The sequence below is a fragment of the Scyliorhinus canicula genome, chromosome 8 (genome assembly GCF_902713615.1).
Source record: "Scyliorhinus canicula chromosome 8, sScyCan1.1, whole genome shotgun sequence".
Classification (NCBI taxonomy): Eukaryota; Metazoa; Chordata; class Chondrichthyes; order Carcharhiniformes; family Scyliorhinidae; genus Scyliorhinus; species Scyliorhinus canicula.
The window spans coordinates 103,895,037-103,922,383 of NC_052153.1; the positions used below are offsets into that span (position 1 = coordinate 103,895,037).

Here is a 27,347-nt window from a genome sequence, read left to right on the forward strand (position 1 = left end):
CTAATTTTTTTTGTGTGTGCATACTTTGGCACAACCCACCGGTTAGTTGGCGAGCCGCAAAACGGATGGTTGTCTGGGGCCATGAAATTCCTTCGTGTCGGCTGGAGTGGAGGAAGGGATCGGGAATGGAGAGGAACTGTCAAACTGCACGTTCCTAGGCATTACGTGAACAAATAGCGAGTAGCCTGGGAGCAGGTTGTGTAACTTTGCTAATGTGCCAGCAAGTTTAAAATCCCTTCCTCCTTCTCCACTCCAGGCAGTATCAAGAAAATGTGAGGCACTCTATACAGCTGCAACTTTTGGCAAGCCGGCTTTTGATACTCTGCTAGATTCTATGTGTGCATATATATATTCTATGTGTACATATATATAAGGTTTTGAAGAATTACATTGACTTTTACATTTAAAATATATTTGATGGAAATATAGACTTTTTGAAATATATTTTTCTGGGGAATTGCGGTATTTCCCTCGCTTGATTTAAGAAGATGAATTATCAAACGTTAATGCATTTAGTTAAATTTTTTGGTCTTTACTTGACTTGTCTGGTTCGAGACGTCGATGGACAGCAGCAGCAGCAGCAAGAACAGGAGAGCTCGGCAGCGGCTGCTTGGCGCCAGCGAATTCAATGGAGAAACAATGGGCGCGTTTATAGTTTGTTGAGCCTGGGCTCCGAGTACCAGCCGCCTCAGGGTTCCAGCGGGAGCAACAGGCTCTTCCTGTTGAGTGACAGTGGCACCAACAGCACGGTGGGCAGCGCCAGGAGGAGGCACTCACCCTCAGCCCAGTCCCCCCGAACCAACTCCGGTACCCGTGCAGCCCGGCAGCCGGGTGACTCCCCTTCATCCACGTCCCGGCAGCGCCCCTCCGGCGCCAGGCGGCCAGCTGCCGGTCAGTGGTGGCAAAGCACAAGTAGCAGCAATAGTCCCAGGTCTCCCGGCCCCCGGGGCGCTTCTCGGGCCCGGGACAGGGAAGCCAGCGGGGTACCCAGGCAAGCGGCTCGGGTGACTCCAGCCGCTCCCTCCACCGGTCAAGGCAGCAGGGAGCCGCCTGTAACTGGCCACCACAACACGTCGAGCCAGAGCAATGGCCGGGCTGACAATGAGAATGTCATGGCTGGGGATGATCCTTACAACCCGTACAAACGAACTGATGACAATCCCTACTACAATTACTACGATACATATGAGAGACCCAGGGCTCGGCCCCGCAGACCTGGCTATGGCACCAGGTACTTTCAGCATGGTAAGCATGTTGTTCAAACCTAGAATTTATTCTCTTAGAAAGAAGACGATCATAGGTTTTTTTTAAATCTGAAAATAGGAACAATTCATTGATTGAAAATACATCCTTATGTTTGCTTTGATACATTACTACATTAAATCCGTGCATTTTTGAATCTGTAGGTTTACCAGATTTAGTCCCAGATCCATACTATATTCAAGTCTCAACATACGTTCAGAAGATGCACATGTACAACCTTAGATGTGCTGCAGAGGAAAATTGCTTGGCAAGGTACAGTCTACATAATCATAAACATGTGCCACTCATTCTTGCATCACAACTGCGCCTTTAGCTCGTTTTTCTGCCTTTGCGTTGTAACTCTATCGGCAGCTTCGCTCAATCCCAAAATGTTTAACCATTTAATTCCCTGCCCGGCGGCCTCATCTAGATTTCCTGCACAAAATCGAAGATTGCAGACACTTTATTATATTAGAAACCTTGCAGAAAATCTTAAGCAGTTGTTTTCTCGTATCAGTTGCAACGTGGGTGTGAAGTGGTTTGACTTGGTATAACTGTGTGGAGCGGACATTCGGAATCAGGATCCGGAGCTGAAGAGCGACAACGAAGTAGATTTAGGGAAAGTTCAGCATTAGAGAAGTCTCCGCTGCCAGACTGCATTAGTTCCTGAATAATACCAGCCCGCATTTCGGGATTAGTGTTCTTTGTGTCCGTGCATGGAGAGGACTACAATTCTTCTTCGACATATTTTATATTTTAAAAAATCGCATTCTATCAGTTAGCTTTAAGAACGCCCAATAACTAAATACATCTGAACCATTTCATCTAACTTGTCCAAGTGATAGAAATGAAGAATTGAGGATATGAAAGAATAGGAATTTGCTTCGTTTTCCAAAATTCAGCTAATTTGAAAGTACAATTTAAACGGGTTGTAATTGTAACCATGGCAGTTTTCACACATCTAAAGTTTAACATAACTTCATTGCAGTGTTAATGTAAGCCTACTTGTGACAATAATAAAGATTATTATTATTTAGATCTGCACGGCAGCTCTTGGTTTTCCCATTTAGCTTGTATCAGGTGAGGAGTGCTGGCCTGAATATGTCACTGCTCATCCTTTGAGGTACAATGAAGGTTTTTTCCAGAAACATGAAACTTGCATTTCAACGTGATGGCTATCTCTCTCTCCAACGTTTCCTTATAGTTCAGCCTACAGTGGAGACGTCAGAGACTATGATATGAGAGTGTTGCTAAGATTCCCGCAGAGAGTAAAGAACCAGGGCACAGCAGACTTCTTACCAAGCCGACCTCGTTATTCATGGGAATGGCACAGTTGTCACCGGTAAGTGAGATCTGCAGGATAGTCTGCACTCGATCCCATTATCAGATTTTAAACAGATTTGTACATTTCCCAGCGACATAACAGAAGCGTTTGATTAGTTTACTCTGTTACTCTGTTTTCTTAATGTCACCCTCATATTTGCAGCCAATTTCCCCATATTTTTCTTTTTGTTCTTCCTCCATTTGCTCTCTTGCAACTGAGCTTTTATCCGCTCTTATCTAACTGGAGGCAAGTCTAAGGAGCACGACAGGGACCTCACTGCAATGGTGTGATCGGACTGATTGGAGCCCATACTCCAGGTTTAGGTTCTGGAGAGGTGCTGCACTGTTGGAGGTGCGGCCTTTGGGTTATACCGAGGTGGACATAAAATATCCTCTAAACTATTTGGGACAAGAGCAGAGGATTATCCCTGGTCTCTTGGCCAACATTTGTGGCTCAACCAACATCACTAAAACAGATGATCTGGTTAATATCGTACTGTTGTTTCTGGGGATGTCCTGTGTGCAAATTAGCTGCCACTTTCCTACATTAGAACACTAGACTTCAATAAAACAATTCATTGGCTGAAAACCACTTGGGGATGTCATGTGGTCATGAAAAGTTCTACATAAATGCAAGTCTGTTTTTACCTTGCATTTAAGACAGCTACACTATCAGTGTCAATCTGCTCCAAATTCCAACAGTGCAGAACTTCTACAAGTGTCCAACATGCTCGTTAAGCATTAGTATCATTATCAGGCACAGGACTATAACATTCAAATTCAACAGAGCTCGAATAATGTGGACATAAAAACACAAAACAAGCATACAAGGTCAACAGAATGATGATTCCTCTGATTGCAGTTCTTGTTATTGTTGGAGCATGCCAATATCACACTATGTCTGATGGGGTCAACCCAATGGTGTGTATAGAATTATATCAACGTGCAATATACGTCAGTTCCATTTAAGTGTGTATACACATGAATACTTATTGGCAATTATATATTTAATTTCCTTATTCCCAAGCAAAGACTCATTTTATCCTATAATAACCCTCAATGGTTTAGTAACTATAATAACCCTCAGTGGTTTAGTAACTATAATAACCCTCAGTGGTTTAGTAACTATAATAACCCTCAGTGATTTACTAACTATAATAACCCTCAGTGGTTTAGTAACATTAATAAACCCTCAGTGATTTAGTAACTATAATAACCCTCAGTGGTTTACTAACTATAATAACTCTCAGTGGTTTAGTACAATAATAACCTTCAGTGATTTAGTAACTATAATACCCTCAGTGGTTTAGTAACTATAATAACCCTCAGTGGTTTAGTACTACAATAACCCTCAGTGGTTTAGTACCATAATAACCCTCAGTGGTTTAGTGACTATAATACCCTCAGTGGTTTAGTACTACAATAACCCTCAGTGGTTTAGTACCATAATAACCCTCAGTGGTTTAGTGACTATAATACCCTCAGTGGTTTAGTAACTATAATAACCCTCAGTGGTTTAGTACCATAATAACCCTCAGTGGTTTAGTAACTATAATAACCCTCAGTGATTTACAAACTATAATAACCCTCAGTGGCTTAGTAACCCTATCAGTACGTGCCTTTATCACTGAAAACGGCATCCGCTTCTTTTGAATCTCACTTTAGTGACCCCATCACTTTTGTTTCAGTCCAGTCAGTGGTAGTGAAAATGTGCATCCATGTGTTAGGGATTAAGTCTGTTCATTGACACTTATTGATATAAAAATAGACAATCTGGGCAGCACAGTGGCACAGTGGTTAGCATTTCTGCCTCACAGCGCCGAGGTCTCAGGTTTGATACCGGCCCTGGGTAACTGTCGATGTGGAGTTTGCACATTCTCCCTGTGTTTGTGTGGGTTCCACTCTCACAACCCATAGATGTGCAGGGTAGGTGGATTGGCCATACTAAATTGGCCCTTAATTGGAAAAAAATAATTGGGTACTCTAAATTAATTCTTTTTTAAATTTAAAATAAAAATAGACAATCTGTTCCTTTATTATACTTACCTACACTGCTAGCACGAGTGCCAACATTTGTTTTAGTATTTTCACAATAATAAATGCTACTTCCCAACCACAATTTTGTTCCACAATCAGTCACCTAACTGAAGAAAAAAAGACACTAAAAGCTAAAGACAAAAAAAATGAGCATAAAGATTCAATATCAGGAGACAAAGAACCAGTGACAAAAGGTACACAACTGAGCAAAGTAAATATAAAAACTAGGTCCATTGTCTCCTCCAACAAATTTGGGAATAAAGTCATCATTGCAACACAGTAAAATGAGAGGAAACACTCATGGACTACGTGGCCCAGTTTAGTTTTCTGAAAATTGCTTCTCTCCAAAAAGGGGCTGAAAGAAATGAACAGAACTGGATAAGAACTATGAAAAAAACTTGTGCATTCTTTAAGAATATGGAGAATATCCGGTAGTAAAATATTTAAGTTCAGACCCAGAGTTAGTCATTTTAAGGACTAGGCAATTTTGAGGGGTATCATCAGAGGAATTAGGCTTGTAGTAAATGAATAAGGAGGGAGTCGGGTATGAGATTCAGATTTAGGGTGACCCCCGAATCCATTCCTAAATGCCTTGGAATTTAAAGCAAAAGTTCTTATTATCACAAATGTAATCTGAAGAAAATTGTATTTTTAAAAAAAGATCTAAATGAACAAATTTTCAATCTTTTTAAGAACATAGGAACAAAATAAATATGTATAGGTATAAGCTCTTTCTGCCCTTTGACCGAAGCTATTTCATTCCCTTCGTATCCAAAAATCTATTGACCTCTGGCTTGAATATACTCAATGACTGAGCATCCATAACTCACTAGGGTAGAGAATTCAAAGATTCATAACCCTGCAAGAAGAAATTTCTCATTTTGCTTCTAAATCTAAGACTATGACTAGATGTTCCAGATTCCCCAACCAAGGAAAACATTTTCTCAGCCCTGTCAAGACCTTGAAAAATGTTCCATGTTTCCATCTGATCACTTCTCATTCTTCTATATTCTTGGAAATACAGGTCGAGTCTACTCAATCTTTCCTCACAGGACAATCTCCTCACCCCAGGAATCAGTCTAGTAAATCTTTGTTGCTCTTCCTCTCGGGCAAATATGTCTAACTTTATATAAGGTGGCCAAAAGTGTATACTGCACTTCAGGTGTAGTCTCACTAATGCTCTGTAAAGTTGTAGTTATGCTCTACTGCCTTTGTGACAAAAGCTAACATATAATTTCCCTTCCCAATTGCTTGCTGTACGTGTATATTACATTTCTGTTATTCATGCACAAGGTCCTTTTGAACACAGGTGTCCTGAATGATAAATTCCAGCATTTGGCTTACTGCTGATATTAGGCTACATGTTCCAGAGGCTTAGGCTAATTGACCTATTTTTTAGCCAAATTTATAATTTTTAGCCTAATTCCTTATGTTAATTGGCCTATAGTATCCTGTTTTCTCTCTCCCTTATTTCTTAACTAATGGGATTATTTTTGTTACTTTATCAAATGGCTGCTTATGAAGTAGATTTTGTCATACATGGATTATCTTTCATTGTGTTAATTGTCTTGAAATAATATTGCAGTGCAGGGATGGACTGACCTCAAGTGCACAGGGCTGTGATCTGAGGACATTCTCCCTGTAATATAAACCATATTAATAAGACTGTTTAACAACATGAATGTGATTTACCCAGATTTTCTTTTGGGGTTCCATTGGGGTTTCTCGTAGAACTAGATATGAAGTGTTTATATTCTACTTACATGCAGCTCAGCTTTATGAGGAGGAGTTCACAAGATTTTCAGTGTGCAACAGATTGTTTTGAGTACTGTTTGGAACAGAGTGGAAAGGAACAAATACTTGTATCATTTTATTTATTTACGGCTTTAAGAACTTTCAGAATATAATTTCATGTATAAAACACATGCTGCATTGGCAGCTCTCAGTTTTGTTGCTATTATACCCCTCACTTCCAGATGCTCAAACATATCCTTCAATTCCATCTATATCGCTGTTTCTTTCCCTTCCTGGCATTTTCACTTCATGTACGCCTTTGTCTGTTACCTGATCTTTTTAACTGTAGGTGCCTGCCTCGCCCTATCAAATGTCTTTATTCTTCCCATATATTTATCTCACACTGTGACTTGAATTTTCACCCCCAGGCTGGGAGTATAGAGTCAGGGCAGCTCTGCAAACCTGAGCTGGGAGGAAGTACCCTGGAAATTGGGATTTTTGTTCTGGGGTGGCAGAGTTCTTTAGCGACCCTGGTGTAGAGGCAGGTGGGCAGAAGATCTGCCTTGGTGCACCGGCACTTTGTCAAATATTATTTCAGAAGCATTAAATCAAAAAGCAACCTCCACACATTTCCCATGCCTCATCCAAGCTAACCTGTTGCCACCCACCCACCATGGTGCCTCATACCCTCCATGCCCATCACCTTTCATACCCTCCAGGCTAGTGGGGAGGCAGTGGCATGGTGGTATTGTTGCTGGACTAGTAATCCAGAGACCCAGAGTCATGCTCTGGGTACCGGGATTGAATCCTGCCATGGCAGATGGTGAAATTTGTATTCAATAAAAATCTGGATTTAGAAAGGACCATGAACCCATTGTCGATTGTTGTAAAAACCCATCTGGTTCACTAATGCCCTTTAGGGAAGGAAATCTGCCATCCTTACCTGGTCTGGCCTACATGGAACTCCAGATCCAAGCAATGTGGTTGATCTTAAAATGCCCTCAGAGCTGGTCCACATCCCATGGATGAATTAAAAAAACTTGTGTCAGGGCAGCACGGTGGCCTAGCGGTTAGCACAACCGCCTCACGGCGCTGAGGTCCCAGGTTCGATCCCGGCTCTGGGTCACTGTCTGTGTGGAGTTTGCACATTCTCCCCATATCTGCGTGGGTTTTGCCCCCACAACCCAAAGATGTGCAGAGTAGGTGGATTGGCCACGCTAAATTGCCCCTTAATTGGAAAAAATAATTAGGTAATCTAAATTTTAAAAAAAAACAACAAAAAAAACTTGTGTCCTTCATCCATCCCCATAATCCCTCACACCTTCCATGCCCACATTCACCCTATTGCCGTTAATATATCAAGCTATGACCCTTTACCCCTGCCCATAACACCTCACACCATCTATGCCAACCTATAGCCACCACCCACTCTCTTGACCCTTTATAGCCCCTATGCTAACTTAGTGCCAAATCATGCCAACCCACCCAACCAGTCCACCTCAGACAGTATCTGTGGGCATACCCGAGGAGCTACGCAGAGATTAAATACAATTCAAAGTGTCGATTGCAGAGATTTTCTTTTAAACACTCATGAGTAAAAATACATTCATTATATTTGCATTTGGTCAACTATATCCTTATACAAAGAAACATTTCACTCAAATTCCTTATGAAAACAAATATTTCATTCAATGAATATTTAGTTAAATGATAAATAATTTTCTGAAGCATTTGATAAAAATGTTGAAGAAAATGATGTCTGCTAGTTCGTTCTTATTATGTTATGCAGTTTTCCGTTTTTTATGATTGGTAAAATTAACAGGGTAAAATGCAGGAATTCTAATGGTTGGATAAGGGGGCAAACTAAATATAATCTAGAAAACAATGTAAAATGAATTATTAATGGCCATAGTCTCTCACTAGCTGTTTGTGCACTCGTGGCTTAGCTTTTCTAATACGCTAATTGACAAAAAGCCCTTCACAGGAGGAAAAAGTAGTTTTCCCATATATTTGCTAAATATATAATCAAAATAAAATATTCCATGTGTGGGAACACTGGGAGACTAATTGTTCTGTAATAAAACTTCAACAATTAAAATTACAGCGTTTGGATTCAGTATTGCTGGCACCTGTAATGGAAAAAAAAATCATCTATGCACAAAGATGAATCGGTTGATTTGGCAATGGTGACAAAGACGGTATTAACGTATTGAAGCTTTTAACATGTCAGCAGTTTGTTTTGGCATAAGTTAAAGCCAATCTATTTAAAAAATAATCAGGGTAAACTCCTTAAAGTTTTGTCCAAATTCTGTTTTCCTAACCTTAAACCAGCTGTGGCGAAGCTAAAGACTTATTTCGAGACCTCTGCGACTCTAAGTAGCTGCCAAAGTGATCTGGTAATTCTCCATCCAAATTCAAAATATTTTTTTTAGGGAATTATCCAGTTTCCAAATTGCTACAGCACATAGAAACTAACATAAGGTTAAGAAATGATTGTTAAGGAGACTGAACTGGCATCACACCACGTCAAGGCACCAGAGCCTGATTTTTTTCAGATGACAGGGACTCACCTCCTGCCATCTAAAAAGTTGGCAGGGAACATGCCCCCATCAACTCTGGCTGCCCCACAGTCAATTTATGCCCTAATAAGCGTTAACTGGCAACAGGCAAGATCTCTACCCCTCACTTGGGAGCAAGAGCCATCTTAGGTAACCGCCAGCCAATCTGATTGGCAGGCAGTGCTGCAGCAGCAGAACAGGAACTACACCAACTTGCCTGGCCTGAAGTGTCAGAGCCGCAAGACAAGGAAAGTGTAAGGGTCTCAAGGTGAAAAGGGTAAGGAAGGTTCACCAGGGGGGTGATTGGGTTCACAGCGGACAGATCAGGGAGGAGGGAGGTCCAGAGGTCACTGGGCTTCAGGGAAAGGCACCCACTGTCAGTAGGGGATTTCTTATGGAGCTGCCCGCACCCAGCCCCGCCACCTTCTCACCCCAGATCCAACATATTTCCAGTCTTCTCCCATGGAGATTTAATGTTTCCGCCAGCCTAAAAATGGAGGGTCTCAATTGAGGCAAGGGTAGGTTTCCCATCAAAGACCTTGCCTGCTCCATGATAAAATTACTGTGTGGCGAGAACCTGGAGGGAATCCCAGCCTTCAATTTTACATCCCCCCCCCCCCCCCCCCCCCCCCCCCAAACAAAGGAAACACCATTGAGGGAGCATAAAATTCAAGCCCATATGTTAATGCTCCAGTTTTCCACTCTATCAGCCAAATTAATACATTAGAAAAAAACTTTAAACTTTAACAGTCATTGTTTGTAGTAATCGATTGTCAGAACTTTTAAATTCTGGAACACAGTTCGCTGAATGCAATATTCTAGGACTAATTTGCCTAACCCGTAGCCTTGGGACATTTTGATTTCCTGGATGCAAATATATATAAATGAAGCTATAGAGAGTATTCCAAGACTCTTGCTACACGTTTCCTCTTTGACAACCCATTGGGTCCATAAGTGGAAGAATGCCTGAGGAAACGGTTTCAGAGTGGGCTGCATTAACATTTACGTGGTGAGTAGCAATTAACTAGATTTTGACCTTTGCCTGTCTGAACAATGATCACATCTTGGGGCCTCCAGCAGTCAAATGAACAAGGACACAGCTGTAGGCCATTTAGCACTTCTGCTGACTAGGAAATAGCCCTCTGGGTGTATTTTATGCCATGTTCAGATGCAATGCAATTTGGGTTCACCACTTTTCCCCTGTGCAGGAGAGGGCAGGAAATTACAGCTCTACAGCAACATTCTGAAATGCTTTTTAATGGCAGAACAATAGTCAATTGCTGTACTCATGACACATTTATTTTGATGTAATTGGGAACAATTTAGCTTTTCTTACATAAATAAGGCTTTGCACCATCACAAAAAAAATGTCATTGCCATACTGCATGAGACAATCATGTAACATAATCTTGATATTGTAACTGTTATCTTATGATCTCATAAATACAGCCTATCTACCTTACACATTGTTCATCATCATAAGTCATTCTTAAAAAGTCTGTTCCAGTGTCATCCGAAGGAGGTTATACATATTGGTGTTGTGGAGATCAAGGAATAGGAGGCTGGAATTTAGTCTGGTGGTAAATTCTGAACTGGAGAGGGACAGTTATGCAGTCAGGAAATCCAGAAAAATAGGTTTTCCAAGACCGACAGGACTCTCTGAAGTGGAATTCCTGCCCACAGACAACCTTTGTGCACCAGGAGGAATTTCAAGCAGGAAGAGTGATTCAAAGGGCCAAAGCTTATGGGAGCAGGTAGGTTTTTTGGGGGAGTGGGAATGATCATGGCATGAGGGCCCCCCTCGTGAGTGGGGTGGTCTCAGGATCAGATGGTGGTCAGAGGTGTGGCGTGGGAGCAACCAGATTATGGTGATGAGAGTGTTTACTGTGCTAATTCATTGCTTGTTGAATCTGAAAGAAGCTCTCTTACGTCTCCTGACCCATAAGCAGCGGTGTAAATGCTTATGGATTCAGCCCCTCTCACCTCCTTTCAGCTGCCAAGTTTTCTGCAACCAGGAAAGAAGTCATTTGCAGTTTTAAAATAGAATGACTGTAATGAAGCCTTATTACAACACATAAATGGACAACCTACTTCCAACAAGTGAATTGATTGCCTACCCCATGTCCTACTCTGGTAAAGCCCAAAATGGGCGGGTTGCACTCCTGCAACAAATTTCTTCCATTTTAACCTGGACACTACCCCAACTCATCGATGTTTGGAAGGTAAAATTCAGCCCAGGTCATCTGTCAGATCTTTCCCTTTATAACTGCACAGATGTAATTAAAATAAACACACACATTGGACAAGCTATAGTGGTTGAATAATAAGTGAAAGTAAGGAGGGTGTAGGAGAATGTAAAAGCGTGTGCTGAACACTTTGAGGCTGAGAAGCAGAAGTCTTAAAAATTTAAAGGCTCTTTTGAAAACTGTTCCCAGTGTATGGCTGTGTTTATAAAATTGCAGTACATGGCACTCGTAGCTGGGAAAATGGTGGCAGATGTGTATAAGACAGGTTGGGTTGTGTTCCTCATTTTAAAGCTCTTCCCTGCCCCATTGAGAGAGACTGTGGCTAGTTAATATTGAGGCTAGTTACCTTGATCCATTGTTATATATCTAAATGGATTGTGTTTATATGTGGCTTAAGAAGAATACCTGTTGGAAAATAATACGATAAAGATATATTGCTGCTTCTTTAATAATTATAGTGAATGCCTAGACTGTGTTGCTATTGGTATGTTGATCTGCACATTTTATGGTTGAGACCTCTATAATGGGTGTTTATAGAGGATCTGTAACAGTGTTCTGATAAAATGAGCGCGATTTAATAGAAAAATGTATAAGAGTCATTTTGGGCGCGATTGGCGGGATGTTTCTCGACGGCTGTGTTGGCAAGGTTGTGGCCCATATTGAACAACACTTAGTTTCGGAAATGAGCTCCCACGAACTTCTCACCAGTACTGGCTGTCTCACCATCTGATTCACCAGACTCGCACCTCAGCGTCTAGCCGCTAACAAGAGGGAGCAGCTTTTAAACACTCCTTCACCACTCACACCCAGACAACACATGTGCATGGCAGCATGCAGACCTGCTCCTCGCTTTGGGGATGCTGACCTGGCCAGGCTTACCGACACTGTCGATGTGAGATGGGACATCCTATACCCCCAAGGGGGTCGGAGGACAGTAGCAGGGTCAGCAAATCTGGCATGGAGGCAGTGACAGCAGCTGTCAGTGTGGGCAGCATGACAAGGAGACCGACGTCCAATGTAGGAAGACCAACAAACTCCACCTAGCTGCAAGGGTAAGTTACCACCTCTCCTGGCATTGGCCCTGCCTGTCGCCCCTCAAATTCCCATCACACCTCCCCCAAATCATTAGCTAACACCTCACACTTTCCCCACATCTGATCTTCGTGCTCGCTCCTCAGAACCACAGGAACCCACGAGTACAACCCCTTCATGTCCAGGTGCGGTGCCCACACAGACCATCTGCTATAGACCCCCCCCCGATTCATTAAGCATGCAGCTCACAATGCCTTCTTTTTGTCTCCACGGGAGAAGATAGTCCATATTAAGGGGGAAAGGGCCAAGACAGGGGGTGGAGTACCAGAGATTCAAGTCTGAACGTCTATGAGGAATGGGCCCTGGATATTGCGGGGTTGTCCGAGGAGTGAGCAGTCACCGACAGCAAGGTTGGCCCGTGCCGCAGAGGTGAGGATACACTGCCTCTTCCCCCAGATGACCTGTCTCAAGTGAGTAGTTCATGTCAAGCAAAATGATCCTTCCCTCTCACTGACCACATGTCCATTGTCTCGCAGGATCTCCACCTGATGGGGCCAGACCATCCGGAGTCATTCCCCACCCCCCATCCCCCCGCCCCCGTCACCTGAGACCACCTCGGAGGAGGGCTCCGAGGAGATCACCACTGATGCATCACAGCTATTAGCTGCACTCTCCACCAGTGCAGAGAGACACACCTCAACGGCTGACAGTCTTCTGGTGAACAATCTGGTGAGCACCACACATTAGTTGATGTACATCAGGTGGAGGCAGGAACATACGAGAGAGTCCGCAGTCGGAGGGCCTCGACATCATGTCCCAGTCGCTGAGGGACATGTCCCAGATACAGGTGGACATTGCCAAGGCGCTGAAGAACACCCAGTCACTCAGGAGCATCGCTGAGGGCAGAGGCCTCTGGTGCTCACTCCAGCAGGAGCCCCATAGAGACCCCCAGGGCTCTACGGGCACCGTAAGGGAGGAGGAAGCGCTGGAGGCCAACCGAGGACTTTTGACCAAGGAAACTAAGGCATTCTTCAGTTCTTCTGAATCCCCATACGCCTCCCTCCTGACACCGGCGCATCTCAAGGAAATGGGCAGAACAGGATGGCACGGTGACAGCGGTAAGTCGGTTGGGAACCTCTGGCTCCAGGCCCTGCAGAGGTCATCCGCCAAGGGCATCAAAGGCCACAGGGCACGGAAAGTAGCAGGCTGTGCCCACCTCTGATATCTATTCTGGGGACACAGATAGATGTAGACAAACAATACCTGTACACCTTGGGCCATTGCTAGTGTCCCCCTCTGGGTTCCTCCTCAGCCTCATGGGTGGTCAGGTCTTCAGGGTATGTGGTGGCCCCCTGCTTATGGCCGTCTTGTCCTGCATGTGGCTGCCTGGAATGCCACCAGCACCATGAAGGCAGCCTCTGCTGGACTGACATAATCTGCCACAGTTCGTACATAATTGGAGGAGACCAACAATCACGTTTCCCGCCTTCTCTCAGAGTGCAATCCAGTGAGACAGTTGAGCTGGAAAACCTCACTCTGCACACTCACCCCTAGCCACAGCAGGATGTCCCAGTTCCCAGACTCCTGCCGGGAACATTAGGGAGACCATGCTCAGGTACCCTCCCCTGATCCACACACTTACCCTTTGGTCATGAGGACATTTCCAGTGCTGAAGACCAGTTCTTGAGTGTTTGATTGTTGGATGCTGCCTCTATGGTGCTAATGCTTCTACAGTTCAGGCAAACTGTTTAGGCGTCAAAGTTTGATAGAAATGCGATGTAATAATCATCTGAGACATGGTACATGTACCCACGAGAATCCTCTTGAGAATATTATGTTTATTAAATGGTCAACAGTAACAAAGATTTGAAAATCAATGATATAATATTCCGTATATCATACTAACCATTAAACAACAAGGAAACATTACCGATACAAAGCTATATCAGCTTATTTTCACACAAAAAGGAAAAGAATCACACGGTTTCACCACTCACAGGCTCCTCAACAGAAATGAGGATAAGCCTGAAAATGTGTTATCATGTCCAGAACTTTATCGTAGAAATGATCTGTCCATCAGTGTGTGACTTGTTCCACGTATCAGTGCCATTTTCTGTCCAGAAGTCACAGCTGTGCAGGCTCTCCCGCACGGCCCAATCCACCGCAACCAAATCCTGACATCCACATATTCCACTGGCACTCGAGGTGCAGTTCAACATCATGTTTAACCCGTGATGATGTGCCAGTTACATGCAGCACTCACCACACCAGCAACTAAAGCATCAGCAATGTGAAAAAGCATTTCTTCAATTGCATCATCAGGTGGCCCATGTGGAACAATGTTGCGCACCAGGTCCCACAGCTTCAAACCGGATTGCCTTCTGGACTCATACATCCCCCTGAGCCTGGTGTTGGAGGGCCCAGGTATCATAGACAAACTTGCCCTTCTTCCCGACTACAGAAAAGGAAGGAAACAGCAACAGCAGCCTCCACGCATCTGCAGCCACCAGCAGGAGCAAGCAGCAAACACCACCTGCAGCTGTGAAGTGCTCTCACAACTATCAATGCAATTCCTCATTAGCAATTCAATGAGTAAGATAGCAAACTGATTTGCACCTGGCCCGAATTTCAATTTTGGTTTTTCCCGCTAGATAACTGGCATTCCCAGATCTGCACCGGGCACAATGCGGTGGTTAAAACGCGTCCAATATTATCTCACCTGTATAAAACTGATTCTGGGGGCACATAATTGTTCTTGCACAGAATTATCTAAGAATGTAAGCAATAAGTTGTACGCATACAAGGCTGGGGTTTCCTCTCCCGTTTTGACCAGGCAGGTCCGCTGACAGGAGTGGAAAATGTCACGAGATGTCCAAAGTGTGTGAAATGCCACCGTAAAAATGTGACGCGTAACGGGATTCCTGACATTCAACGTCTGTAACATCATTTCATACATTAACATTTCATCATCAGCCTCTACACCTGGATCATATCCTCCGTAAGAAAATCCATTCACATCGGCGTGTGGGCAGACCTGTGTGAATCACATATGGTCTCCCAAGCCATTCACCTAGCAAACAGTCCTCCCAGACTGTTTGCATTGATCAGAGTGGAGAAGGTCATGGCCAGGCACTATCCCCTGGCACTGACCCGGCTGCGTTTGGGTGGGGGAGGCTGGATCCTGGCTAACCTATGTGCACTGCCGTTAAAAATGGGCTCTGATCTTCAAAAAATGATGTTCCTGGTAGGGTAGACTCAATCAGAGCCCATCCTGGCAGGCTGACATTGTAGGACTCATCCTTAGCCATTGTGTTTTGTAAGACCAGGACGATATGGCAGAGAAAGCATCTGTTTTTCTTTCTAATTTTTGGCCTTTGCCAATATTCAAGAAAATCTTGCTCAACGTCTTTAACATCGAAACATGTCCTAAGGAACTTCACTGAGACATTCAGAAAAATGTATAGCAAGCTAAAGTAAGTAAGTTTAGGAGTTGTAACCTAAAGGTTGATCTGTGTAGTTTCAAAAGAAGGAGAGGCAAGAGTCGAGGAAGGGATTCCAGAGCATAGAGCCAAAGTGGCTGAAATCATGGTCACCAATGTTGAATTAAAAGCAAGTGCAGGCTTAACAGGCTCCATTGAATCCTTATAATACAGGAGGAGGTATTCGACCCATCGAGTCTGCATCACTCATGGGGAGGCAGTGCAGTAGTGGTTTTGTCACTGAACTAGTAAACCAGAGACCCAGAGTAATGCTCTGGTGTCCCAGGTTCAAATCCTAGTTGGTTGAATTTTAATTTAGTAAAAATCTGGAATTAAAAGTCTAATGATGACCATGAAACCATTGTCAATTGTTGTAAAAACCCATCTGGTTCACTAATGTCATCTGCTATCCTTACCTTGTCTGGCTTACATGTGACTCCAGACCCACCCAATGCGGTTGACTCTTAACTTCCTCCTTGAGGGCAATTAGGGATTGGCAAGACATGCTGGCACAGCCTGAGATGCCCACATCCCATGAATGAATAAGAAGAAAAATCCTCCAAAAGAGTATTCCATCTAGGCCCTCTCCCCCGCCCTATCCACACAACTTTGCACATTGATCATGACCAATCCACCTAACCAGTACATCCTTGGACTGAGAGGGGAAACTGGAGCACCCGGAGGAAACCCATGCAGACACGTGGAGAACGTGCAACTCCACACAGTCACCTAAGGCTGGAATGAAACCCTGATCCATGGTGTTGTGAGGCAGCAGTGCTACCCACTGTGCCACGGTGTCTCCAGTGTACATAATGGAGAGTTTGGAAAGGGGGAAAGTGGAGGTGTTGTCAGGTTAGAGGACATTACAGAGACCAAGGTAAGCAGACATGAGGAATTTAGAAATTAGAATTTAGGTACAATTTTAATTTGGCATTGGGAGACCTGGAGTGATGGTAAGGGTGTTAGATAAGCAGGAGTTGGCATGAAGTAGAATAAAGGCATTGGGATTTTGGTTAAGCTTAAATTTATAAAAGGATGGTGGGTGGGAGGTTGACTAGGGTAGCAGTAGAATAATCAACTGTGGTAGTGAAAAAGGCAGGGCTAGGCTTTTTTGTGTGATCATGGTGATTGTGTGACAGAGATGGAAGAAGGCTGTCTTTGTAATAGAGAAAATACGGGGTGGAAACTTAGTTCAGGGTGTGAACAATGCGGTTTGGCCTGAGACACGAAGGAAGGTAGAGTTTGTGGCATGAAACTAAGACCATGAGACATAGGAGCAGAAGTAAGCCACTTGGCTCATAAAGTCTGCCATTCAATGAGATCCTGGCTGATCTGGTAAAATCCTCAACTGTACTTTCTTGCCTTGTCCCCACAGCCCTCGATTCTCTTACTGATTAAATATCTGTTTATGTCAGTCTTGAACATACATAATCACCCAACCTCTGCAGTTCTTTGCGGTAAAAAATTCCAATGATTCACTACCCTCTGAGAAAAGAAATTCCTCCCTCATCTGTTTTAAATGGGCGACCCCTTTCTCTGAAATCATGCCCTGTTTTTAGAATCTCCCACAAGGAGAAACATCCTCTCACCATCTATCCTGCCAAGCCCCTGAGAATCCTATATGTTTCAATAATGTCACCTCTCATTCTTCTAAACTCCAATGAATACAGACCCAACCTACTCAACCTGTCCTCATATGAAAATCCCTCCATACCCGGGATCAACCTAGTGAACCTTCTCTGGACTCCCTCCAATGCAGTACATCTTTTTTTAGATAAGGGGACCAAAACTGTTCACAGTTTTCCAGGTGTGGTCTAACTAGTGCCTTGTACCGTTTTAGCAAGACTTCCATATTTTTATACTCTATTCCCTCTGAAATAAAGGCCAATATTCCATTTGCGGTCTCAATTACCTGCTGAACTTACATGCTAGCTTTTTGTGATTTATTCATGAGGACTCCCAAATCCCTCTGTGTTGCAGGTTTCTGTAATCTTTCTCCATTTAAATAATATTCATCTTCTTTATTCTTCCCACCAAAGTGCATAACTTCACATTTTCCTACAGTATATTCCATCTGCCAAGTTTTTGCCCACACACCTAACATGTCTATATCCGTCTGTAGACTCTGTTAACCTCACCACTTGTCTTTTAGGTAGAGGAAATTAAAGCTCATTCAAGAGGGAATGTTTAAGATGAGAGGAGTGAAAATCTGACTGATGGGATTCAAATTGGACATCTGAGAGATGACAACATGTTCAAGGGCTTTGGTGAAGAAAAGGAGATTGTGGTAGGTAGGGTAGCAGTTAATGAGAACACAGGGGTGAAGCGTGGATTTTTTTGGCCATCTTCAAAGGGAGGGGACAGCATACTTAATGTTTGGTCAACAGTTTAGTGGGAATGGGGTCAAGCGCTAGTTAGTCTCATGGATGAAATAAAATTGGAGAAGGCTTGTGTTAGGAAATTAAATTCAGGGCTTGGGTAGATAGGTGACTGGGCACTCATGCTGACACTCAGATTTCAATGATCTTTAAGTAGTACATGTTTTTTAGTGAATGATTTTGATGAGTGAAGAATGATGTCTCATAGTGTTTGGCACAATTAAGTCCGATCTGTTTTCATGTAAAACTGCCGACAGTAAGCTCCTACAAACAGATGTGCGATAATGGCCAGATCATTTGTTCCTTTTGGCCTGTCCATCCATCGAAGGATAAGTGTTATTCGATACACCATAGTTAACTTGCCTGCTCGTTTGAAGTAGTATCATCCTTTAGATCAACTTGAGAGGGCAAATGGAGCCAATTTAACATCTCATCCAAAACACTTCACCTCAGAGTGCTGCCACTCCCTCATTACTACATTGAAGTACCAGCCTAAAGTTTTGTGCTGATCTCCTACAGTAGGATTCAAACCCACAACCTTCTGACTCAAATGGAGGCTGCACCAGGTGGAATGACTGAGATGGATAATGGTAACTTTGCTTTGAATGAGGCCATCAAAGGTGGATGTGAATGACTGGTAAACAAATTAACAACAGCCGTGACATTAATGCAGATAGAAAAGCAAAGGTTGGGCAGTTGTCAAACGGACTCATAAGGTACCATTCCTAGTTATGGAGAAGATCATTAGGATGACACACAATAAGCACTTTGCATAAATTCACCCAAAGTAAAGCAACACCCCATTTCTGGTTTTAACATATTATTGGAGCTTGCTGTGCACAATCGGTTGCCACATTTCCTACTTGACAACAAAATCTACACTTCAAAGGGACAATACCACATTGACTGTAAACCACCACAGAACGTCCCAAGGCTGTGACAGGTGCTATATAAATGCAAGTTTTTCTTTCATGAAAAACGTTTTGATGAGAAAATCAGATATAAACTGAAAGAATTCAATTTTATAACTAAATTGCTAAGTGATTTAGGCAACAATTTTTTCTAACCAATTGCCAAACTGTTCCGTTGGCAACCTATTTAGCCAAAGCAAACAGTGATATTTCCTTTCACAACTTCGATCAACATGCTCATGTAGTCTCACTTGCCAGATCACCATTACAAATCTACTGTATAATTCATTATTCCTGTTCTGCTTTATATTCATCCTCATTTTATCTACTTTCTTTGTACAATGTCTCACTGTCAACAGGGGTGGTACCAGGGGATTGGAGAGTGGCGAATGTCGTGCCCCTGATCAAAAAGGGAATAGGGATAACCCTGGGAATTACAGGCCAGTTAGTCTTACTTCGGTGGTAGGCAAAGTAATGGAAAGGGTACTGAGGGATAGGATTTCTGAGCATCTGGAAAGACACTGCTTGATTAGGGATAGTCAGCACGGATTTGTGAGGGGTAGGTCTTGCCTTACAAGTCTTATTGAATTCTTTGAGGAGGTGACCAAGCATGTGGATGAAGGTAAAGCAGTGGATGTAGTGTACATGGATTTTAGAAAGGCATTTGATAAGGTTTCCCATGGTAGGCTTATGCAGAAAGTAAGGAGGCATGGGATAGTGGGAAATTTGGCCAGTTGGACAATGAACTGGCTAACCGATAGAAGCCAGAGAGTGGTGGTGGATGGCAAATATTCAGCCTGAAGCCCAATTATCAGTGGCGTACCGCAGGGATCAGTTCTGGGTCCTCTGCTGTTTGTGATTTTCATTAATGACTTGGATGAGGGAGTTGAAGGGTGGGTCAGTAAATTTGCAGACGATACGAAGATTGGTGGAGTTGTGGATAGTGAGGAGGGCTGTTGTCGGCTGCAAAGAGACATAGATAGGATGCAGAGCTGGGTTGAGAAGTGGCAGATGGAGTTTAACCCTGAAAAGTGTGAGGTTGTCCATTTTACAAGGACAAATATGAATGCGGAATACAGGGTTAATGGTAGGGTTCTTGGCAATGTGGAGGAGCAGAGAGATCTTGGGGTCTATGTTCATAGATCTTTGAAAGATGCCACTCAAGTGGATAGAACTGTGAAGAAGGCCTATGGCGTGCTAGGTTCATTAGCAGAGGGATTGAATTTAAGAGCCATGAGGCAATGATGGAGCTGTACAAAACCTTGGTAAGGCCACATTTGGAGTACCGTGTGCAGTTCTGGACGCCTCATTTTAGGAAGGATGTGGAAGCTTTGGAAAAGGTGCAAAGGAAATTTACCAGGATGTTGCCTGGAATTGAGAGTAGGTTTTATGAGGAAAGGTTGAGGGTGCTAGGCCTTTTCTCATTAGAACGGAGAAGGATGAGGGGCGACTTGATAGAGGTTTATAAGATGATCAGGGGAATGGATAGAGTAGACAGTCAGAGACTTTTTCCCCGGGTGGAACAAACCATTACAAGGGGACATAAATTTAAGGTGAATGGTGGAAGATATAGGGGGGATGTCAGAGGTAGGTTCTTTACCCAGAGAGTAGTGGGGGCATGGAATGCACTGCCTGTGGAAGTAGTTGAGTCGGAAACATTAGGGACCTTCAAGCGGCTATTGGATAGGTACATGGATTATGGTAGAATGATGGAGTGTAGATTAATTTGTTCTTAAGGGCAGCACGGTAGCATTGTGGATAGCACAATTGCTTCACAGCTCCAGGGTCCCAGGTTCGATTCCGGCTTGGGTCACTGTCTGTGCAGAATCTGCGTGTCCTCCCCGTGTGTGCATGGGTTTCCTCCGGGTGCTCCGGTTTCCTCTCACGGTCCAGGGATGTGCAGGGTGGGTGGATTGGCCATGATAGATTGCCCTTGGTGTCCAAAATTGCCCTTAGCATTGGGTGGGGTTACTGGGTTATGGGGATAGGGTGGAGGTGTTGACCGTGGATAGGGTGCTCTTTCCAGGAGCCGGTGCAGACTCGATGGGCCGAGTGACCTCCTTCTGCACTGTAAATTCTATGATAATCTATGATTAATCTAGGACAAAGGTTCGGCACAACATCGTGGGCCGAAGGGCCTGTTCTGTGCTGTATTGTTCTATGTTCTACAATCTTGGAATTCAATGCACAGTAATTACAAAGCCAACATTGTAACAGTTTTTTTGGGGTCAGCTGGGTAGCTGATATATACCACCAAGAAATTCACCACCGAGTTTAAGAATCTTGAAACTAACCTCTGAAAATCGACCCAGGTAGAGTTTCATACTTGCTAGATACTGAGCATGTCTTCATAGTGGCGCATCCCCTACACCCAAACCGAGAAAACCTAGCTTTGGTTGACAATGCCAAAGTTTAGAGATCTCCAAATGTATGCAAGTACAGTTACCAGTTAATATCAACAGAGTAGTGTTGAGCTTCTTGAAACAACATGTTGTTTGTACCTAAGCATAGTAGTTTTTTTTGTTTTAAATCACAGACACTACCACAGCATGGATGAATTTAGCCACTATGATCTCCTGGATGCTGCCACTCATAGAAAAGTTGCTGAAGGACATAAGGCTAGTTTTTGTCTGGAGGACACCTCTTGTGACTATGGGTATTATAGAAGATATGCTTGTACGGCACATTCACAGGTACGTGAAACACAATTTAATATTGGGGCGGCACGGTGGCACAGTGGTTAGCACTGCTGCCTCACGGCACTGAGGAACAACCCAGGTTCGATCCCGGCCCTGGGTCACTGTCCGTGTGGAGTTTGCACATTCTCCCCGCGTCTGCGTTGATCTCACAGTTGGATCTCACAGTTGGATTCAACTGAGGAGGGAGCAGTGCTCCAAAAGCTAGTGTTTGAAACAAACCTGTTGGACTTTAACCTGGTGTTGTAAGACGCCTTACTGTTCTCACCCCAGTCCAACGCCGGCATCTTCACATCATAGTAAAACAACAATCAGGTTGGATTCTATTCTTTGTGATGAAGTAACATCCCAAGTGGACTGTCAAAGACTTTATGACTTGATAGATCTGGAGTTCCAAACGCATTTGATAAAGTTCTGCAAATAGGCCATCTACTAACATTATTGAACTGAGGATTAGGAACGAATAAGAAACTGTCTTTTGGCTGTAAACCATAGGGACTTGTTGGAAGATATATGTCAGGATGGAGGACATCGGGGTTCAATTTCTGTACTGGCTGAAGTTATTCATGAAGGTCCTGCCTTCTCTACCTTTCCCCTCGCCTAAGATATGGTGATCCTCAGGTTAAATCACCACCAGTCAGCTCTCAAAGGGAGAGCAGCCTATGGTCCTCTGGCAACATTTACATTTGACAAGGATTGGTATTGAGACCACAATTGTTTCTATTTACAACAATGTTTACTCTCTTATTAATGTAGCATAAGGTAGATTGAAACAAGGCATCCAAAGGAGCAAGGGATTGTATAATTGCTGATTTTCCGTTTTGCATTTAAATTTTCCTTTTTTTCATGAGATGTAGGTATCACTGGCAAAGCCAGCATTTGTTTCCCATCTTTAATTGCCCTTGCATTGAGGGCAGTTAAGAGTCAGCCACATTGCTGAGGGTCTGGAATCACATGTAGGACAGATCATGTAAGGATGGCAGATTTCCTACCCATAGAACCATAGAATTCCTTCAGTGCAGGAGGCCATTTGCCCATTGAGTCTGCACTGATCCGCTGAAGGAGCACCGTACCTCGGCCCACTCCCCCACCCTATTCTCATAACCCCACCTAAACTGCACATCTTTGAACACTAAGGGCCAATTTAGCATGGTTAATCTACCAAACCTGCCTTCTTTGGACTGTGGAAGAAACTGGAGCACCTGAAAGAAACCCAGTAGACATGGGGGAAATTAAATAGGAATTAACTTTTTGAAAAAGTGTTAGGAATTATTTAGGCAGATTCTGTCCTTCTGAATTAAATTTATCTGGCTATACAAAAGAGAGCACATAAACAATGTTATTGAAGTTGAGATTTGCAGCTATTTAGTGATGGATGGGCACGATCCATGCAAATCAGTGATAGAAAAATTGCTTCAATTACTCATAGAGGGCATTCAGAATTTCTACAACCTCAGTATGGCTGTAGGAACTGTAGGAACCTGGCCTGATTAAACTGCTGAATTAGTACATGACACAGAGGGAAGTTAAAGACCAGCAATTCTAATTGCCGCTGTTGCTAACCAAAAATAACTCAACTCATAGCAGAAAGGCACCACATTGACTTGCATTTTGTGGACAACTCATACTCAGGTTTTGGTATAAATGTTTTGAAACCATGGTTTGTACCTGATCATTATAATATATTTGAGGGTACACTAATGAATGTTAAATACCGTCACCATAAAACAAAAGTCTTATGGAACACAATATCCAGTAAGAGTCATACTAGTGTTATATGTGCCAAAAGATATAAAAATGTTTATACGAAATGTTTTTGAAAAAACTTCACTGTTGAACAGTACAGATGTCCCTTTCGTAAATAATGTTACTTAAGTTACCTAATGTGGACATACAAAAACCTGGAAACACGTATTTTACCGAAACATTGACTTAAAAAATTATTTAAATTTAGTAAGTATATAAAGTTATCATAAATTGACCCACCCAATCACACTCATGCTTGTACCATGCGCTGTCTGTCAAGCACATCTGATCACAAAGTGGCAAAGTCAAACGTATAAGTGTTTTCTATTTATTTTACAGGATTAGCAACTTTGTTCGTAGATATAATTCTTCCCAAATTTGGAATAAATCTCCTGCTAGATAAAGTGGTTATGAAAGCTGCCCGATTGTCTTAAGAAGCCAAGTAGTTCTCTCGGGTGGCATGGTAGCACAAGTGGCTAGCACTGTGGCTTCACAGCACCAGGGTCCCAGGTATGATTCCCCGCTGGGTCACTGTCTGTGCGGAGTCTGCACGTTCTCCCTGTGGGTTTCCTCCGGGTGCTCCGGTTTCCTCCCACAGTCCAAAGATGTGCAGGTTAGGTGGATTGATCATGCTATTTACCCTTGGTGACCAAAAAGGTTAGGAGGGGTTATTGGGTTATGGGGATAGGGTGGAAGTGAGGGCTTAAGTGGGTCGGTAAAGACTCGATGGGCCGATGGCCTCCTTCTGCACTGTATGTTCTATGTTCTTCGGGAACCACCTACCCTATTGGGCCTGGGATTTTAGTCCCACAACATGTGCTTTACTTTTAGTACTCTCAAGGCAAGTAGAGATGGGCAATAAAACATCCCAAGGACTGCAAACACTGATTCAATTCAAGACTTTTTCATAAAGCTAGACTAATGAATGGGAGAAATTTGTCATCAGACATACTTATTAAACTTTCAGATTTTGAAAAATGCTTTCATAGCCTTCTCATAAAAATGCAATTAACTTACAAATGGCAAGTTCAATGAATTAAACACAAGACATTTTTCTGAATATCTTTAAATTGTACACTGTTAACCTTGCAGGGATTGAGTCCAGGGTGTTATGATACCTACAATGCTGATATTGACTGCCAATGGATTGATATTACAGATGTTAAGGCTGGAAACTACATACTAAAAGTAAGTGATATTGAACAGTTATCACAGAAGAAGAATTACATCACAGTGATTGTTACTGATGTCTAATTTCCTCATTCTACAGGTTGCAGTAAATCCAAGCTATTTGGTACCAGAATCAGATTACACTAATAATGTGGTTCGTTGTGACCTCCGCTATACAGGCCAACATGCTTATACCTCAGGCTGTAGAATTTCACAGTAAGTGCTCATGAAATTAAGTACAAATTTGAGGTCCAAACAAATCTTTTTGTACAATCAAAATGTTCGAGTTGGTACATAATATGTTGTTGCATATTACAATTTTAGTAGAAAGGCTAAACGACTAAGGAATGCACTAATGTTTGATCTATTTCATTTACACTAGTAATCTCTGTTCTTTATGAATTATTGTGGACAGAAAAGCAAATGTTTATATCAAATAAATATATATTTTAATCAGCTTCCTTATCATAAGGTAAGGGTGAATAATGAAACTAGTAAATCACCAAAGTATTCAATTGAGAACACAAAATTATACCCATGTGTATATAACATTACATCAGTTACAGACATTTCTTTGTCTAGTCTTAAAATATGAGATTTTGAAATATATGTTTTACTGGTAACATGTAGTACATTCCCCTATATTAGACTTAAGAAAGCAGACTATATATCCAAAGAGAAATTGCTGGAAAATCTCAGCAGGTTTGGCAGCATCTGTAGGGAGAGAAAAGAGCTAACGTTTCGAGTCCAGATGACCCTTTGTCAAAGTCAGACTATATATCATTGGTTTGGCTGACTGATGAATATTGTGCTACTTCATTCTCTTGCATTAAATTGCTGTGAACCGAACTAATGATATAGTAAGCCTTACCAATAGGAGAGGCAGTGGCGTAGTGGTATTATCGTCGGACTAGTAACCAAGAGATCCAGCATGATACTCTGGGGACCTGGGTTTGAATCCTACCACGGCAGATGGTGCAATTTGAATTCAATACAAATCTGGAACTAAAAGTCCAATGTTGACCATGAAACCATTATCAATTGTTGTAAAAACTCATCTGGTTCACTAGTGTCCTTTAGCGAAGGAAATTTGCCATCCTCACCTGGTTTGGCCTACATGTGCCTCCAGATAAACAGCAATATTGTTGAGGGGCAATAAATGCTGCCCCAGCCAGCAACACACACATCCCACGGACAAATAAAAAAAAAATCAAATTCCCAAATTCTACTGACAATAATTGAACATTTTTGAATCTTGATCAGTTAACAGAGCAATTAATTTGGCAACCTCAATTATAGAATTAACTGCATCTACAGTACTACTCAGACGCAACAAATATTTTGCTCTTCGTTTTGCATTTTAATTGGCTCTCTGCATCCTAGTCCATCTGCATAGGCAGGCATATTCTGTGTTTTTCTTCTGTAAGGACTACACTGGAGATGTCCAATCTTAGCACCATTATTGCACTGCTCCCTCTCCCTCCTGCCTGGCAGCTCCTAATGTTGAAATGTTCCTCTTCCGTTCCCCTAAGATTTGAATGCTCGCCTGGTCCTTTCCTCCTTGTATGCTGATGTAATTCATTACAAATTAAATAGATTAAAAAAATATTTAAGATACTATGAAGTTAATAATGGATTTTTAAAAATTAAGCAATAATTAACTTTCCTGAATGAACTTTGGGGAAACAAAAGCATGCATTTTGTCAATTCTAAAGACTATGGTGGAAAGTAATGGTTGCGTAGGGTAAGCAGGAAAAGGGGAACAGGACAGTTGAGTGCACAACTTTTATTTTTCTAACTATAGAGCTGTCTTATTGGAGCTAAGCAAAAGGCATTCAAAAGGCACATTGCAACATTCATTAGAAAATCATGGTCCTATTATAATAGAGTTCCCGAGTTACATACTCTGCTCTCAAACGGAGATCTTACATAGTTGTTTTGTAACTCTAGGTTTTACCTACCATTTCATATCTGCCTTTTGCACAATTATCTTGCAACACATCACACCATAAACAGGACGTAGTAAAGGATTGCAAACGAGGCAACAGGGATGGTCTTTGCAGAATTTGTTGTTGCTTTTCCCTGGTCCAACTGCTATGTTCACTCATGTTACTCTTGCTGATGTGGCATTTCTTATTCTTCCATTTCCATCAAGGCTGCCATTGAATTTTTATTCAGTTATGTTCATAGTTCTTTTTGTACATTTTGTAAACTTTACTCATTACAACTGGCATCTTGATCATAGGAAGCATACTGAGCCAAGTTTATTGATGCTAGGAACCTTCAAGCCTGGTTCTGTGAACTAGTGTTGTTTCCTTTTCCTTACAGCAGTCATTCGTTTTCTACAAGTCTCTTAAATTATATGCAATTCCTCCTTTCTGTCTTTCTTCCTTTTGGTGCTAGCTGTCCTAAAGAATGAATTGCCCTTTTAAACTTTTTTTATAACTCAGCTGAAGTTCTAGGGATTTAAACCAAAAAGCAGAGGTGTTTTAGAAATGTTTGACCAACATCAAATTTTAATTCGTATTTTGGATCCTCCACTCATTGGTCCTAAAAATACTTCTTAAATTAACCTCAAGATTGGCATCTCTCAACTTACCTCTGTTGGGCAGCATGGTAGCACAGAGGTTAGCACTGCTGCTTCACAGCGCCAGGGTCCCAGGTTCGATTCCTGCTTGGGGCACTGTCTGTGCGGAGTTTGCATATTCTCCCCATGTCTGCGGGGGTTTCCTCCGGGTGCTCTGGTTTCCTCCCACAAGTCCCGAAAGACTTGCTATTAGGTGAATTGGATATTC

General features: G+C 42.6%; 1 protein-coding gene across 1 annotated transcript in view; it reads left to right on the forward strand.

Moving 5' to 3' along the window:
* Positions 1 to 22: 22 nt before the first annotated feature.
* LOC119970426 (protein-lysine 6-oxidase-like) overlaps positions 23 to 27,347 on the forward strand; it is a 31,103-nt gene continuing 3,778 nt past the window's right edge. Inside the window, exons 1-6 of the mRNA XM_038805026.1 lie at positions 23 to 1,245; positions 1,407 to 1,515; positions 2,447 to 2,584; positions 21,477 to 21,633; positions 24,475 to 24,570; positions 24,653 to 24,768. Of these exons, the coding sequence (XP_038660954.1) occupies positions 489 to 1,245; positions 1,407 to 1,515; positions 2,447 to 2,584; positions 21,477 to 21,633; positions 24,475 to 24,570; positions 24,653 to 24,768 (1,373 nt within the window). The 5' untranslated portion in view covers positions 23 to 488. The remainder of the gene's footprint in view (positions 1,246 to 1,406; positions 1,516 to 2,446; positions 2,585 to 21,476; positions 21,634 to 24,474; positions 24,571 to 24,652; positions 24,769 to 27,347) is intronic.